The sequence below is a fragment of the Grampus griseus genome (assembly GCF_964374135.1).
Source record: "Grampus griseus genome assembly, chromosome: 11".
Taxonomy (NCBI): Eukaryota; Metazoa; Chordata; class Mammalia; order Artiodactyla; family Delphinidae; genus Grampus; species Grampus griseus.
The window spans coordinates 56,112,529-56,125,480 of NC_139005.1; the positions used below are offsets into that span (position 1 = coordinate 56,112,529).

General features: G+C 45.5%; 1 protein-coding gene across 2 annotated transcripts in view; it reads left to right on the forward strand.

Annotated features, from left to right (window-relative positions):
• The window catches only part of MYRFL (myelin regulatory factor like), a 115,389-nt gene that overhangs the window by 69,486 nt on the left and 32,951 nt on the right, over positions 1 to 12,952 (forward strand). For both annotated transcript variants that reach the window (XM_082665822.1, XM_082665823.1), the window contains exons 11-13: positions 402 to 602; positions 6,830 to 6,938; positions 7,727 to 7,836. In XM_082665822.1, coding sequence (XP_082521948.1) covers positions 402 to 602; positions 6,830 to 6,938; positions 7,727 to 7,836 — 420 coding nt within the window. The remainder of the gene's footprint in view (positions 1 to 401; positions 603 to 6,829; positions 6,939 to 7,726; positions 7,837 to 12,952) is intronic.

Consider the following 12,952-nt stretch of genomic DNA (forward strand, 5'->3'; position numbering starts at 1 on the left):
TTTTTGAAATTATCTGAGCTTTAATAAACTTGTGAGATTTTCTGATGTAATATTCTAGTTTTAAATCATTATTATTATTCTCCCTGAAAAAATACTCATTTTGAGTGTTCTTCTTCTCCTTATCATCCACCTACTATAACTGACACATTCTCAATTCCATATAGACTGGACATTGCAAACCATGACACGCTGAGCTTCTGCTGGTGGGGGCAGAACAGTTAGGAGAGCCTCCCTGGCTCTCCTGGGGTCACAGTTATTCGGATATGTCAGAGTGTCCCATCCAACATGTGATTCTCAAGTGAAAGACTTGGCTAACATTCTGTTTTCCTTTGAGGAATAAAGCGATCATCTATTCCTGCATCTGTAACTTTAATTGTAATATATTTATGTATTTTCTCCAGGCCTCCAACCCTGGGCAATTTGAAAATGACATTGATGCATTATGGCAGCGAGGACAAGTTCCAGAATCTGTCGTTTGTCATGGTCGAGTGGGCATAAACACAGATGCACCGGACGAAGCCCTGGTTGTCTGTGGCAACATGAAAGTGATGGGGACGATTATGCATCCCTCTGACAGCCGGGCGAAGCAGAACATCCAGGAGGTGAGCGCGGGGCGGGCCTCGGACACCTCCTCTGACACCCGAGTCAGGAGTTCTGGGCCCTCCTGGCCCCCGACACGCCTGGCACAAGGCATCTCTCCGTGTCACCTGTTGGTGTGAGACGAACATGCTGCTTAACAGTTACAAGTGTTGGAGTCGTTAGGCATCTCTGCTGAAATTGTAAAGCAGTTCCTACCCAAGAGAATGCACTTACCTGCCGGGAGCAGTGGCCATGACAGCACAGCACTGGCTTCACAAGCAGGAAATCTCTGAGTTATTTCCCACAGGCCGTTGCCTTTCCATTGTCAACTGCTGGAGCTTGCCTTTTCCTTTCCATCTCCAAACTTCCATCTCCTTGTTCATCTTTCAAATGCTGTCTCAGTCCAGTTCCCGCCCGTGTTTCTCCTGGACCTCTCCAGCCCCTTCCTCCCGGAGTCCCTGGCACCAGGCCTGCCAGCCACTGTCTTCCCCACTCAGCATCCTTCTCTGAGGAGCAGTTAGAGAAACTCCACCCCCTCACGCCTCACTCGGGCAATCCCATTTCCCCAGGTTACGGGTCAAGACTTTCTCCTCCTGCGGAGAGGCAGGCGCCTAGTGGCAATCAGAAGTCAGGCCCCGAAACCAGGAGGCGGCTCATCCACTTCGGACTTGCCTGGATAAAACGCCTGACCTCGCCGAAACTCAGTGTCCTTATCTATAAGATGGAAATGGTGCCTCTCTGCCTGGACCCACAGAGTCTTTAATAATTTTGAACCCACTGAGATAATAAGAACTGAATCATCTCCGAAAGTCACAACTGCTGTGAAGACCTAAGGGATCCCGATGACGATGCCAGGTCACTCCTGGTTCCACCATTCAGTTCTGCGTCCCATTCAGTGCGTCTGCCACCTCCCCACCTTGTCACTCACACTGCTTCTCCTGTAAACATTTCGAGGCGGGGTGGCAGAATAGTTTTCAAACCTCCTTTCCTTATTCTTTCTTAGTTAATAGGAGACTTAATCTGTAAATCATTGGCCATTCTTCCAGACTGCATTCCTTTCCCAGTGCAAATCTGCACTGGTTTTTCTAAACCAGCCAAGGAATGTCCTCGTTGACTGAGAGGATTCCAAAGAATGGTTGTAATTGTAGACTTTTATACTGATCGCGAAGCTGCGGTTCGTGTTCGAAGAGCTGTGACCTCCTAACCTGATGGGAACTCTCAGGGCTAGAAGGTTCTCACATACATTTCAAGATACAAGTCTTAGATACCGTGCCTCTGCCTTTTAGAAAGAAATGAACTGGCTGTGTTTCAGATCACACCAACTTAAACTTATCCTTGCAACTGGCTATACAATTCTCCACCAGGCCTTATCTAAATGTAAATGGAAGATGACAAGTGGGGAAAGTCCTCCACCACCACTCCTGCCACCACTGGGCTTTCCCCAGAACTTCTTTTACTAAACGTCCTCAAATGGTGTTCCTTGGTTTGAAGAAAACATATTGTCTCAAAATAACAAGGTTCCCTAGAACTTCTCAAATCCCTCTAGGAAGACTTCTCCATGAAGTGAAATGTCACTTAATCCAGGCTCTCGACATGAAGTTCCTGTATCGCCTTCCTGCTCACAGAAGCAGGAGGAAATAAAGAGGAGGTGGTCTCTGGTTAGAAGGCAGAGTTTTAGTCCTGATTCTGGCACCCACTCGCCCAGGAACTTTGGCCCAGACACGCTCTATGACTCTACTATTCTCTGAACAGGGAATGCCCATATTTACTCACGTTAAGAACTTTTTCTAAGCTTATATATGGGAAACATTTTTTAGCTGTATAAGGCTAAGCAAATAGATATTACTATTATTTACTTGCAAAAAATGCAAATTACATGTAATTCATCTGTTAAGTTATTTCACATTAATATATTTGTCCTTAATAATCTGTCCACATTTATGAAATACATGTTTCTAGAAATCTTGTCTATCCTATTCACCATTTATTACAGACAAGAGACATGATGGTAATGTTGATGATGGTGCTGACAGATGTGTGAACTTCATCTTCACCTCTCTCTGACTCAGTTTTTCCAACTTTTAAAAGAAGGCCATTCTTCCAAATGTGCTGGGAAGTGAACCTTTGGTTGACCTGATTGCAAGCGTAGGACTGGAGGCATTTCCCATCAAGGACGCACGGCAGCCAGAGCTGGCTTCTGAATTAGCTGCTGTGAGACAACTGTAGTGGCCAAACATGTTGCCTGATACCGTGTTGGGAGGATGAACATCCGTTGCTGCCGTGCCTGACCCTGCGTCTCCTCGCTCAAGGCAGCGAACGTGGCTTTGCAGATATTAAGCACACAAGCACTCTGCGTTGAGAGGCCTGGAGGAGATCTCTGGGGCTCATCTGGACACACATCTAAGACACAGAGACAATAAAGCAGATATGACTGAAACCTGTGAAACGGAGGCACTGGGAAATGAGGTCAGCTTCGGGGAAGAGCAGTTTCACTTACCCAGACTTGGTGTTTACAGAGGTGATGATAGACTGGAGAGGAAATGCAGCTTTTACAAGCAAAAATTAGGGTGAAAAGGGTATGCTGCAAACCAAAGGGGCGTGAAGAACAGCAATGTCAATGCAAAAAAAAGGAAGTTGAACGTTGAATGCACCAAATTCTGTGGTGAAGGCTGAAAATAAGGCAGCAAACGGCTAAAAAGAAAAGGCAGGGGAAAAAAGATCAGTTAAGGTGAAATGCTCAAAGGTTATTTCTCCCAAGCGCACCAGCAGTAAACTAGTTAAAGACAAATGTGTGAAGAGCTCAAGAAAGTCAAACATGCAAAGTCTCCCCTCAGGGCCACGAGCCAAATGCAGAAGTTCAGGGTGAGCCAATGCCATTCAAGCTGCTCCTGATGGGAGACTGATAGTCCGGGCTGCGGGCCATGGGTAATGAGATATCCCTCCCTGAACGGACTGGAGTTCACGGTCTACAATGTCTTCTCTGCGGTGAAAGGCTTGAGTTAAGATACAGAAACCTTGGGTGTGAGGCAGCATGACAGCGATGGCCCTTTGCATTCATGGTCAAAACTTTCCAAAATTGCTGTGGGCAAGATCAGATTAGACACCCAAGTTCACTTCCTACCCTCTTACTCAGCACACATGGATGAGCAAGGCATGGTGTTGAGTCGTGGCCTTTGTACAGTTCTCAGTAGAGGATTCCAAGGGGGCACAGTCCTTGCCTCAAGTGTTTTTCCTGGGCCAAGAGTACAGGCCATAGGGAGCATGCAATACAAGCAGTTTATATTTAGCTTTGGAAAGTCTACAACACGGCATTAGAAATCACAAGAGCATTTCCTTAGAAAAAGATTGTTACAGAAGGTGTTTAGGTCCCCAAGCCAACCCTCAGAATTTTGTGTGGCCAAAAATCTGTCTGAAATACAGTGGTGGTAGTACTAGCGAACCTAACTGCTATGTCTAGGAATATGTCTTTGGGGAAAATGCAGTCAAGGATCCAACTTAGACAGCAGGGGTCATTTTCCCTCTGTGTAGCCTGGACAGTTGGAGTGAAGGGCACATCCTCCTCTGCTTTCCCCTTGCAGCAAATGAACTGACACTGCCTCTGCTTTGGTCTCTGATGGGGCCTCATGCAGGAACCAAGGGGATAATGAGAAGCAGGCAGGTGGGCACGGGACCCCCAGAGTGCAGGGAGTGGGGAACAGGGCAGGGCCTGGCTAGTGCAAGGCCAGACTAGCCGGCTCCTGACTGACCCCCTGCCTTTGATTCTGTTAGCATCAGGGATTGTTCTGCCATTTCACTACCTCCATTCTTTCATTCCTTCTTTCCTTCATTCAAAGTTTGGGTGCCTGTTACCTGTCAGACACTGTGCTAGGCACTGTGCAGGTCCTAAGACAAACAAAACACAGGCCTCACCCTCAGGAAAGGAACTTTCATTAAAATTTAAGCTCCAAATAAGAAAAACTCATTGAATCTCCAGGGCCTGGCATAGTATCTGGCACATAGTAGCTACTCATTAAATATTTGTTGAATGAATGTAGGAGCTCAGAGTGACAGGTGTATGCACAGGGCAATATGAGATTGTGACTGTTCCTTCCTAGCATGGCCTGCAAGGCCCTCCCTGCTCTGACCTTGATCTTTACAGTCTAGTCACACCAAACCCTGCCTTGGTTGTGCAGGCATAATTCAGGGGATTTGCTGCCTCAGGACTTGGCTTATGGTGTTCTTTCTGCCCAGCATCCTTATCTTAGTCTTACCCTTTCCACCCTCTTCCCCACCCTTCATCTTTCCCTGACTAACTCCTATCTTAAAGTTATTAATTTATTTTATAAATATTAGTTAAGCACCTACTACATGCAAGGAATGGTACTAGAAACCGGTGATGTGGTGACGAACAGAAAATCATGGCCTCAAATATGTCCTTGCCCTCATGGGGTGTTTATTCTGTAGGAGAAGACAGATAGTAAAAGTGACTCACTAGTTGTCTGGTGGTAACTTTGATTAATGCTATGAAGGAAAAGGACGGGTGCCATTAGCACATAAGGGAAACTTCCTAGTCTTGGAGGTCAAGCAATCCTTCTCTGGTGAAGAGGTGTTTTAAATGGGGAGAGGCGGAGGTAGAGGAGTGGAAGGGAAGAGCTTCTGAGGCAGGGAAATGCCCTGAGCAGGGGCCTTGTAGTGAAAGGGGCAGAGCGTGTTTGAGAACTGAAACAAGCCGAGATCTCGGTTGGGCTTCATCATCTCTGGGAAGCCTTCTTTTACAGTCCCCTGATAATCTTTTAGGTGCTTCCTTGGAGTTGCCGTGATTCTCTGTTCATAACTCCATCATCACCCTGCATTTCTCACATTGTAATATAATCTTATGGGATGAGTCTGTTTTCCTGTCTAGACCATGAACTTTAAAAAGGCAATCATTTTGAAGTTCCAACACTCAGGGTAGTGCCTGGTATGTTGAAGGTGATTGGTAAATATTAGTCAAATGAAGCAATGAATGAAAGAACTGAACCAAGCTTTTGATAACAGCAATGATCAAAACAGCAGTGAGCTCAAAATTAGACTCCCCAGCAAGTACCTGAACTAAAGTTAGTCCATTTATCCAGTTAAGCACAAAGTCACAACATTTGATAACCCACCAAACTGGTGAAGGAAAGAGAACCTTTATGATATTGGAGGAACTTTCCTGCTCACTTGACAGAGTGGGTCCAGGGAGGGGTTCAGGGCCAAAGCAGGGGTTTCTTAAAACAACAGAAAAGCATTTCTGGTTGCTCCAACATATGGATGAATGTCCAGGCGGTATATTTTTAATTGCCAAGAGACAACTGGTTTCATAATCCAGTTATGTTCTCTAAAAGAAAATTTAAGGACCCACATAGGACTGCCAACTTTTTACTTGTGGAATAAGGTCATTAAAAAAAATCAATTATGCTATTACCATGAATTCATTAAAAAAAAAAAAACCTCAAAAGGGAAGCCTTTGAATCAGCACATTTAGCTTTAGGAAAAATCCACTATATTGTCTTTATTGTTATCATTTTGCTGGGACCCAGTGAAATTTTTTTTGAGGAACTTGCAGTGACAGTTCTGAGTGCTTTTAACTACCTGTGAGAGTGGTTGGCTCCAAGGAGGACACCATCGCTGACCAGGGGGGTCTGGGGGAGAAGCCATCTGTAGGAATGTAGCCTGGATTTTGAGGGACCAGCAGATGGGTAATCCGGGCTAGCAAACTGCCACTTGAAACAATTTTCTCCAGCCAAGATGTCCATAAGCAATTCAATGATGTACGATATACCCATTCTTAATAGGTTGTTACTTAAACTAAGCACTGCATTTTTAATTTATAAATACAAGGTCAGCCTGTATTTCTTAGCTGCTTATATTGCATGCTCAATTGGAAATGATACCTTGCTATCCTGGACAGAAATTGTTTCTCTCCAAGGTGATCAACGCCCATTCTCAGAAGGACGGTTCAACTCTCAGTGGACAGAAGTGAGGCCAGAGTAATGAATGAGGGAGGTTTTGCCCTGTAATTTAGCCACATAAACTCTGGCTCAGTTTATAAGTCAGTGGATGGAAGTCGCCGACATGAACCTTGAAACTTTTGCTTCTTGGAGGAGAAAAACATAAATTTCTCTTAAAATAGTTTGGGCAAGAGGAAAGGACATTCCCAGCATTCTTCATCTCTCTGGGCCACTCTGGGCCTTGATTCGAATAGCAACTATCTAAGCGGGTGAAATCTGATCTTCTTTAATTAAATTAGGTTGACACAAATGAACAGCTGAGAAGAATAGCCCAAATGAGGATTGTCGAATACGACTACAAGCCTGAATTCGCATCTGCGATGGGAATAAACACTGCCCATCAAACAGGTACACACACAGCTCCCTTCTTAATTTTATACTGTCAGCTATTAAAGTTCTAGTTCCCTCTTCACCTGGAGGCTGCATGCTACGGCACTTGACGACATCCTGTCGGTCTAACTTGTCCTCTGTGAAAGCCATAATCACCAGAGCAGGAAAAGTTAAAGAAATTTCTGTCATCTTTCCTCAACACCCCCATCCCCACTCCTGCCCCCTAAGGTACCGGTGGAGGATTTTGAACACATTGTCTCCTTTCACTGGAGGCCTCTTGCTCATGGGATGAGGGCCGAGGGGCGGATGGCAGCGCAAACTGTATGACAGGCAGCACTGGGCAGCATCGGGATAGAGAGGGAAGGTGGCGGGACAGGCAGGTCCAGGTCAGAGAAGTGCAGAGTGATGTTCGTACTCCAGTCCAGGAATTCTAAAGAAAAAAGGACCATTTAGAGGGCAGGGCCCTCCTGCAGAAGAAGAAAGAAAATCAAGCCGATGCCCTAGCCTCACGTCTGTGTACAGGGATCTGAAGGTACTTAACCCCTTCCAACATTCGGCTCAGAGTCTCAAGAAAGAGTGGAGAAAACAACACTCCCTCTTTTAATCCTCTAGTGGTCCTTGGCTCCAAATTCCTCCTTTGCTTTTTAAATGCCTCGTAGATCAAAGCAAATGCTGAGGGGGGATAAGCATCTATTCGCAGAGGCATCCTGTGTAGTTGTCAGGGTTCCCATTCTGAGGTAGGCCTGGGAGGATTTTCTCCAGAAAGGTCTTTTCCTGACAAAACCTGTTGGAGTGTTTGTGTCTAGGGATGATCGCCCAGGAGGTGCGAGAGATCCTGCCCAGAGCCGTGAGGGAGGTTGGCCATGTCACCTGTGAAAACGGAGAGATGCTGGAGAACTTCCTCATGGTGGATAAGGTAACCCTGAACAGATACCTACCCTAGAGCTCTAACCGCACGGGCAAACCCCCTTCTGTGGTATCACAATGCACGGAACATCCACTGAGTTGTGGAGTAAGTAGGTATCAGTTATCCCACACTGGTCATAGGTACCCAAAAGAAGTCTCATAAGCGAAAAAGGAAAAAGGACTACGCAACAGTAAGCACTGGAATCCAGTGAGTCTTGTGGGAGGAACACCGGCCCTGGGACAGTCCACTGAGCAGAAGTGCCCTTCAAACAGGGACCAAACATCAGGAGAAATAGTGACAGCAAGTTCTGATTAGACTTTGTCTTGAAAAATGGAACTAAAACTTACGAAAGTGTCATTTCTCTCACATAAGATCATTTAAGTTATTAAAACAATGTGCTCCTCCTTAGAATGATTGAAGCCTGAGTGAAGTGTTGAAATACTATGTTTTTTTTGGAGCATAGTTTTTCAACAAAACTATATGTTTAACGTCCGCAGCACAATCATAAAGTGGGTCATTTTTACAAAGATATTCATGAGCCTCATCGTTTTTCCTCAAGGGCCTGTCAGAATTCTTTGGTATTCAAATCATTCTCTTTGGAAGGAATGTCACCATCCTTGTAGATTATTTCCTCTTCGCTTGTTAAGGAGTCTACGCCTGCCATTTCCTCGCTTGCCGACGCTTTGGTTGTCATCTGAGTGGTTCTCCGAGATCACGTCTGTGAATTCTGTGAAACCTGCATCTTTTGCGAGGTTTGCAGATTCACTCTGCGGCTGATTTGCTTTATGTCACGTTATTATATTTGCTTCTGGAGGGAAGGCTGATAGGCACGGGGATTTCAGGGCAGTAGGTAGAGATGTGTGAGTGGAGACTAATTCGTAATTTGTCAGTTCCTCGGGGCAGTACTTCCCAAACTTCAAAGTGTACACGAATCAGTAAGGGAGTTATTAAAATGCAGATTCCGGTTCAGCAAGAATGGAGTGAGGCCTGAGATCCTGAGTTTCTGACCAGTCTCCAGGTGAAGCCAGTTTTGCCAGTCCTGCTGGTCAGCAAGGCGCACTTGGAGTAGCAAGGTAGCGGGTATGTCTGCATGTTGGGCCCTTCCACAGTCTCCTACCTACAAGCTCTTGGACAACAAATACTTCGATAACAGCGCCGGATGGCCTGCTCACTGGGCCGCAAGGGCCGAGTGGCGGAAGTCAAGTTACTTCCTCCTGTCTCCCAGGACCACATCCTCCACAGAAGAAATTCTTTGGTCTCTCACAGCAAGGCTATCACTTCGCTTGAGAGGTGTTACCATCAGAAATTTATCTTTTTTTAACTAAAATAATTGTTTTGGCCATGCCATGCAGCGGGTGGGATCTTAGTTCCCTGACCAGGGATCGAACCTGGGCCCCGGCACTGAGCACGCTGAGTCCTAACCACCGGACCACCAGGGAATTCCCCAGAAATTTATTTTTAATAATAAAACACAAGTTTTTTATGTAATTTGCTTAAAATATAAACTATTTTGTATATACTAAAATATAAGATATATTCAGAGGTATCTGTAAAATAAAATCACCCTCACTCTCTTGCATTTTCATAAGCTTCCTAGGTTGAGAGAAAAGAGCAGAGGCACAGCTGTCAGCCTCAGGGTACGGCCTTGGGAGTGTGTCAACAGGCGGCCAAGGTGGGGCTCTTGGGGTTTCATCTGGTAGCAGCTGTATCACTTCTGGGTGTGGCCCTTCCCTAGAACACTCAGGAAAGAGATTTCTATGTTTCCTGTGTAGGTAACGCCTGCCCGGGGCCTTAGGACTGTCACTGTTCAGCAAAATAATTAGTTCTCCCCTGGCCCAGTGTTTTCCCGTTCCCAGGTGAGTTGAAGGGAGACAGTCAAGATGATTAGCAACAGGAGTTCCGAGGGCCAACCCCTCACTTTCCCAGGGGAGGTTACACCCGAAGTTCATTCCTAGGAAGTCAAGTGCAGAGACCTGGGAAAGCGGGGCGTGGCATTCCCGTTCCAGGCAGCCAGGTTCATTCATCACCTGAGGAGCAATCCATGCCAAGGGGGCACTGAGTTTATAAATAAGTAAAACTGACAGGAGTCCAGAATGGAAAAGGGGCGATTCTCTTAGTAACAGGATCTTGTAGTGATACAATCTGTGGTGACGTCACTAAGGCCACACCTCCATACTCCGAAGGCTGGCTTTCTTCTTTGGCTCACTTCTGTGGATAGACTTCAATTGCTGGTTTAATCCTCAACACTGTGGAATATCCCTCTTCTACATTATAAGTACTTCCCAGAATACCCTTTATTCTCTCATTAAGAACGCAGGGTATGTGGCTCCTGTTGTCCCGTGGTGCTCTTTGTTAACTGATAAGAAAGATGTACAGATAACCTCTTGCTTTCCTGGACTCTTCCTTATTCACGTGGGCGCCATGGCAACCTTGATTGCCACGCCCAGGGCTGTTGGTTTTCAAGACCTTTTCTAGGATTTCCCGGGTTTTGTGTGCTATAGTAACAGGTGGAGATCCAGTTAAGATACAGTCTCTCCCTCTGCACTCCAGTTCTCTTCCCCCAAATGTCTCTTTTTTATAAGGAAATTCTCATTGAAGCTAAAATGCAAACTAGAACATGGAAATGTTAAAATGTTGTGCTCCGTGACTGCTGTATCATTTCCACATGTACTTTGCAACGTGGTGCCGAAATAGGAAAGAGAATGGCTGGATCTTTACAGCCTGTCCATACAACCAGCGAACGCTGGAGATCAGAGATGTCAGCCAGAGTTGGTACAAGCCACTTTTTTCTCTTCTTAACAGGAGAAATGACCTTGCAAGATAAACTTCTCTTATACAGGGTGATTTACTGCTTCTCATAAATTTCTCATGGTTCGCGTGGCCCAGTGAAAGCTCAGCCAGGGGAGGTAGAGTGAAAGGACTCGGGGCTGATACTGAGAGCAAGGGGGCCTTAGAGTGGACACCATCGTCTCCTCCTGCATTCGACCACTGGGGCTCTGCTTTTTGGCATGTTCATCTATCTCTTTACTTGGCAACTTTTAAATTTTGTTTCTGTGATTATTTGAGAACAGGTGGTTACATTTCCTGAGCATTATTATTAGGTGTACTTGGTGTAAGAAAAATGCACACAATAAATGTAAGAACTGCCTTAAACAAATTCACAACCGAGTCTATGTAAAGATGAGGTTCATCTTATCATTCACTAGCCTTGAATAATCTGTATGTGCGTGTTTCTAAGACTGCATGTCACAAGCCGCCCTGCCATAACTTAGTATGTGGCTACTTTTTACTCACTGATTCTATTTTTCCTGCAACCATAATGTGGCAGGGATTGTCTATTTGAGTCATGAAAGGGTAAATAACACTTGGTTCCTATCTTCAAGTAGCTGACAGTCTAAGCAGGATGATGTGACAGGTACACAAGAAATAATGCTCTGAGTTACAACGTGAGACGTCATAAATCTGTGGGATGCATAAAGTGCCGCATCAGTTCAGAGGAAGGAGGCTCTCTGGAGACTAGGCAAGTGTTCTCAGATGGAAAGGAAGCGGGGAGATGGAGAGACAAGGGAAGGAAGACATTGGTGGACCGTGGGGACTGAGGGTGTAGCTGGCGGCAGTGGGGAGAGCATCACAAGAGGCCTCCCAAGCCTTCCTTTTTCTCATCCACGGGGTCCAGTTAGACAAGTCCTGCTGTTCTTACTGAGGTACTATCTCTTGTATATCACATTCTTTCTTTATTCTCTTTATTTTCTCCGTTTTTATCCCTAGCTATTATAACAACCTCCTAACTGACCAGCTAGCTGCCAGTAGAATCATTTTCCTTCAAACCAAAACAAAATGAATCTCTGATCCTATAATCTCCCTTTCCCAGTTTTGGCTCTTCACTGGCTTATTATCATAACCCTCCACAATCTGGATGGAATCTTCTCTTTCTGACTCATTTCCTAACACTCATACCCCCCAACCCCCAAACACCTTCAGAATATGATGTGTCTGCGCACACACGCACAGTCTTGTTCCTAGCTGCTCCCCCGCCAGCCTTTTTTCTGTTCCTCACACTCCAAGTTTGTTTCTGCCTCGAGCTGTTCTGTTGATTGTTCTCTGCCATGAAGACTCTCCCTTCAGATGATCTCATCATTTGGATTGCAAAGCAAGACCTTCCCTGACCACCTTGTCTAAGAGTCTCCATGGCACTCGATTTCACTTTGTAAGATCCAGGGCCACCGCGAGGGTGTAGAGTGCCTTTGCAGTAATTAGAAAAAGGAGCTCCCTCTGGCTGGCGCAGACCTCGTCCTCCCCCTCAGCTGGGTCTCTGTGCAGGGGATACACTGCAGACTTGCTCACAGCAGCCTGGAGACTTCTGTCCCTAACGGAAATGATCTTGTTTACTTGCCTACTTGTTTTTTGCCAGTCTCCCTGGGTAGTTGTATGAGAACAAAAAAATCTTCTATATTTTTCAAAACTGTACCTCCAATACTTTATATGAGGTGTTAACCCCAGGGCTTAGAGTACTGGAGGAGTTCAACATATCTTGGTGGATCGAGTGAATGAATTCCGTGATGCCTGGATTGCTCCTGTCCTCACACTGCCTTAGGCCTCTGGATAGACAGCTTCTAGAGTATGCATCACATTGTGTTGTCATTCTCTATTTGGTATCTCCTCCACTGGACTGTGAGCTTCTTGAGGTCAGAGAATGTGTCTTGTCAATCCTGTGTTGTTTAGAACAGTATCTGATACCTCGTGGGTTCTCAATAAGACTTTATGTTAATGCATGAGTTTTTGAATCTCAGTGAAAGGAAGAGACGTGGTTCTATCAACGTAAGGGAGTTTGAAGGAGAAGTGGTTTTCTAGGGGAAAAGATGGGTTCAGTTTCGAGTTTGAGATGTCAGCTGAACATTCAGATGAAAACATCCAGAGGTGACTGGGAGTGTGGAACATGAGAGAGAAGTTGGGGGTCAAGGGGGAGCTACAGACAGGGGTGAAGATATTAATTCATAAGGAAAAGGTCATGGACGCAGGTCACAGATGGGAAGCCTGTGGCCCAGTCTGGCCTGCAGACGTTTTTCCCTCACGGTGTTTTAAAAATTTTCAAATGTGTTGCTTACCTTTAAAAATTAGGAGATCT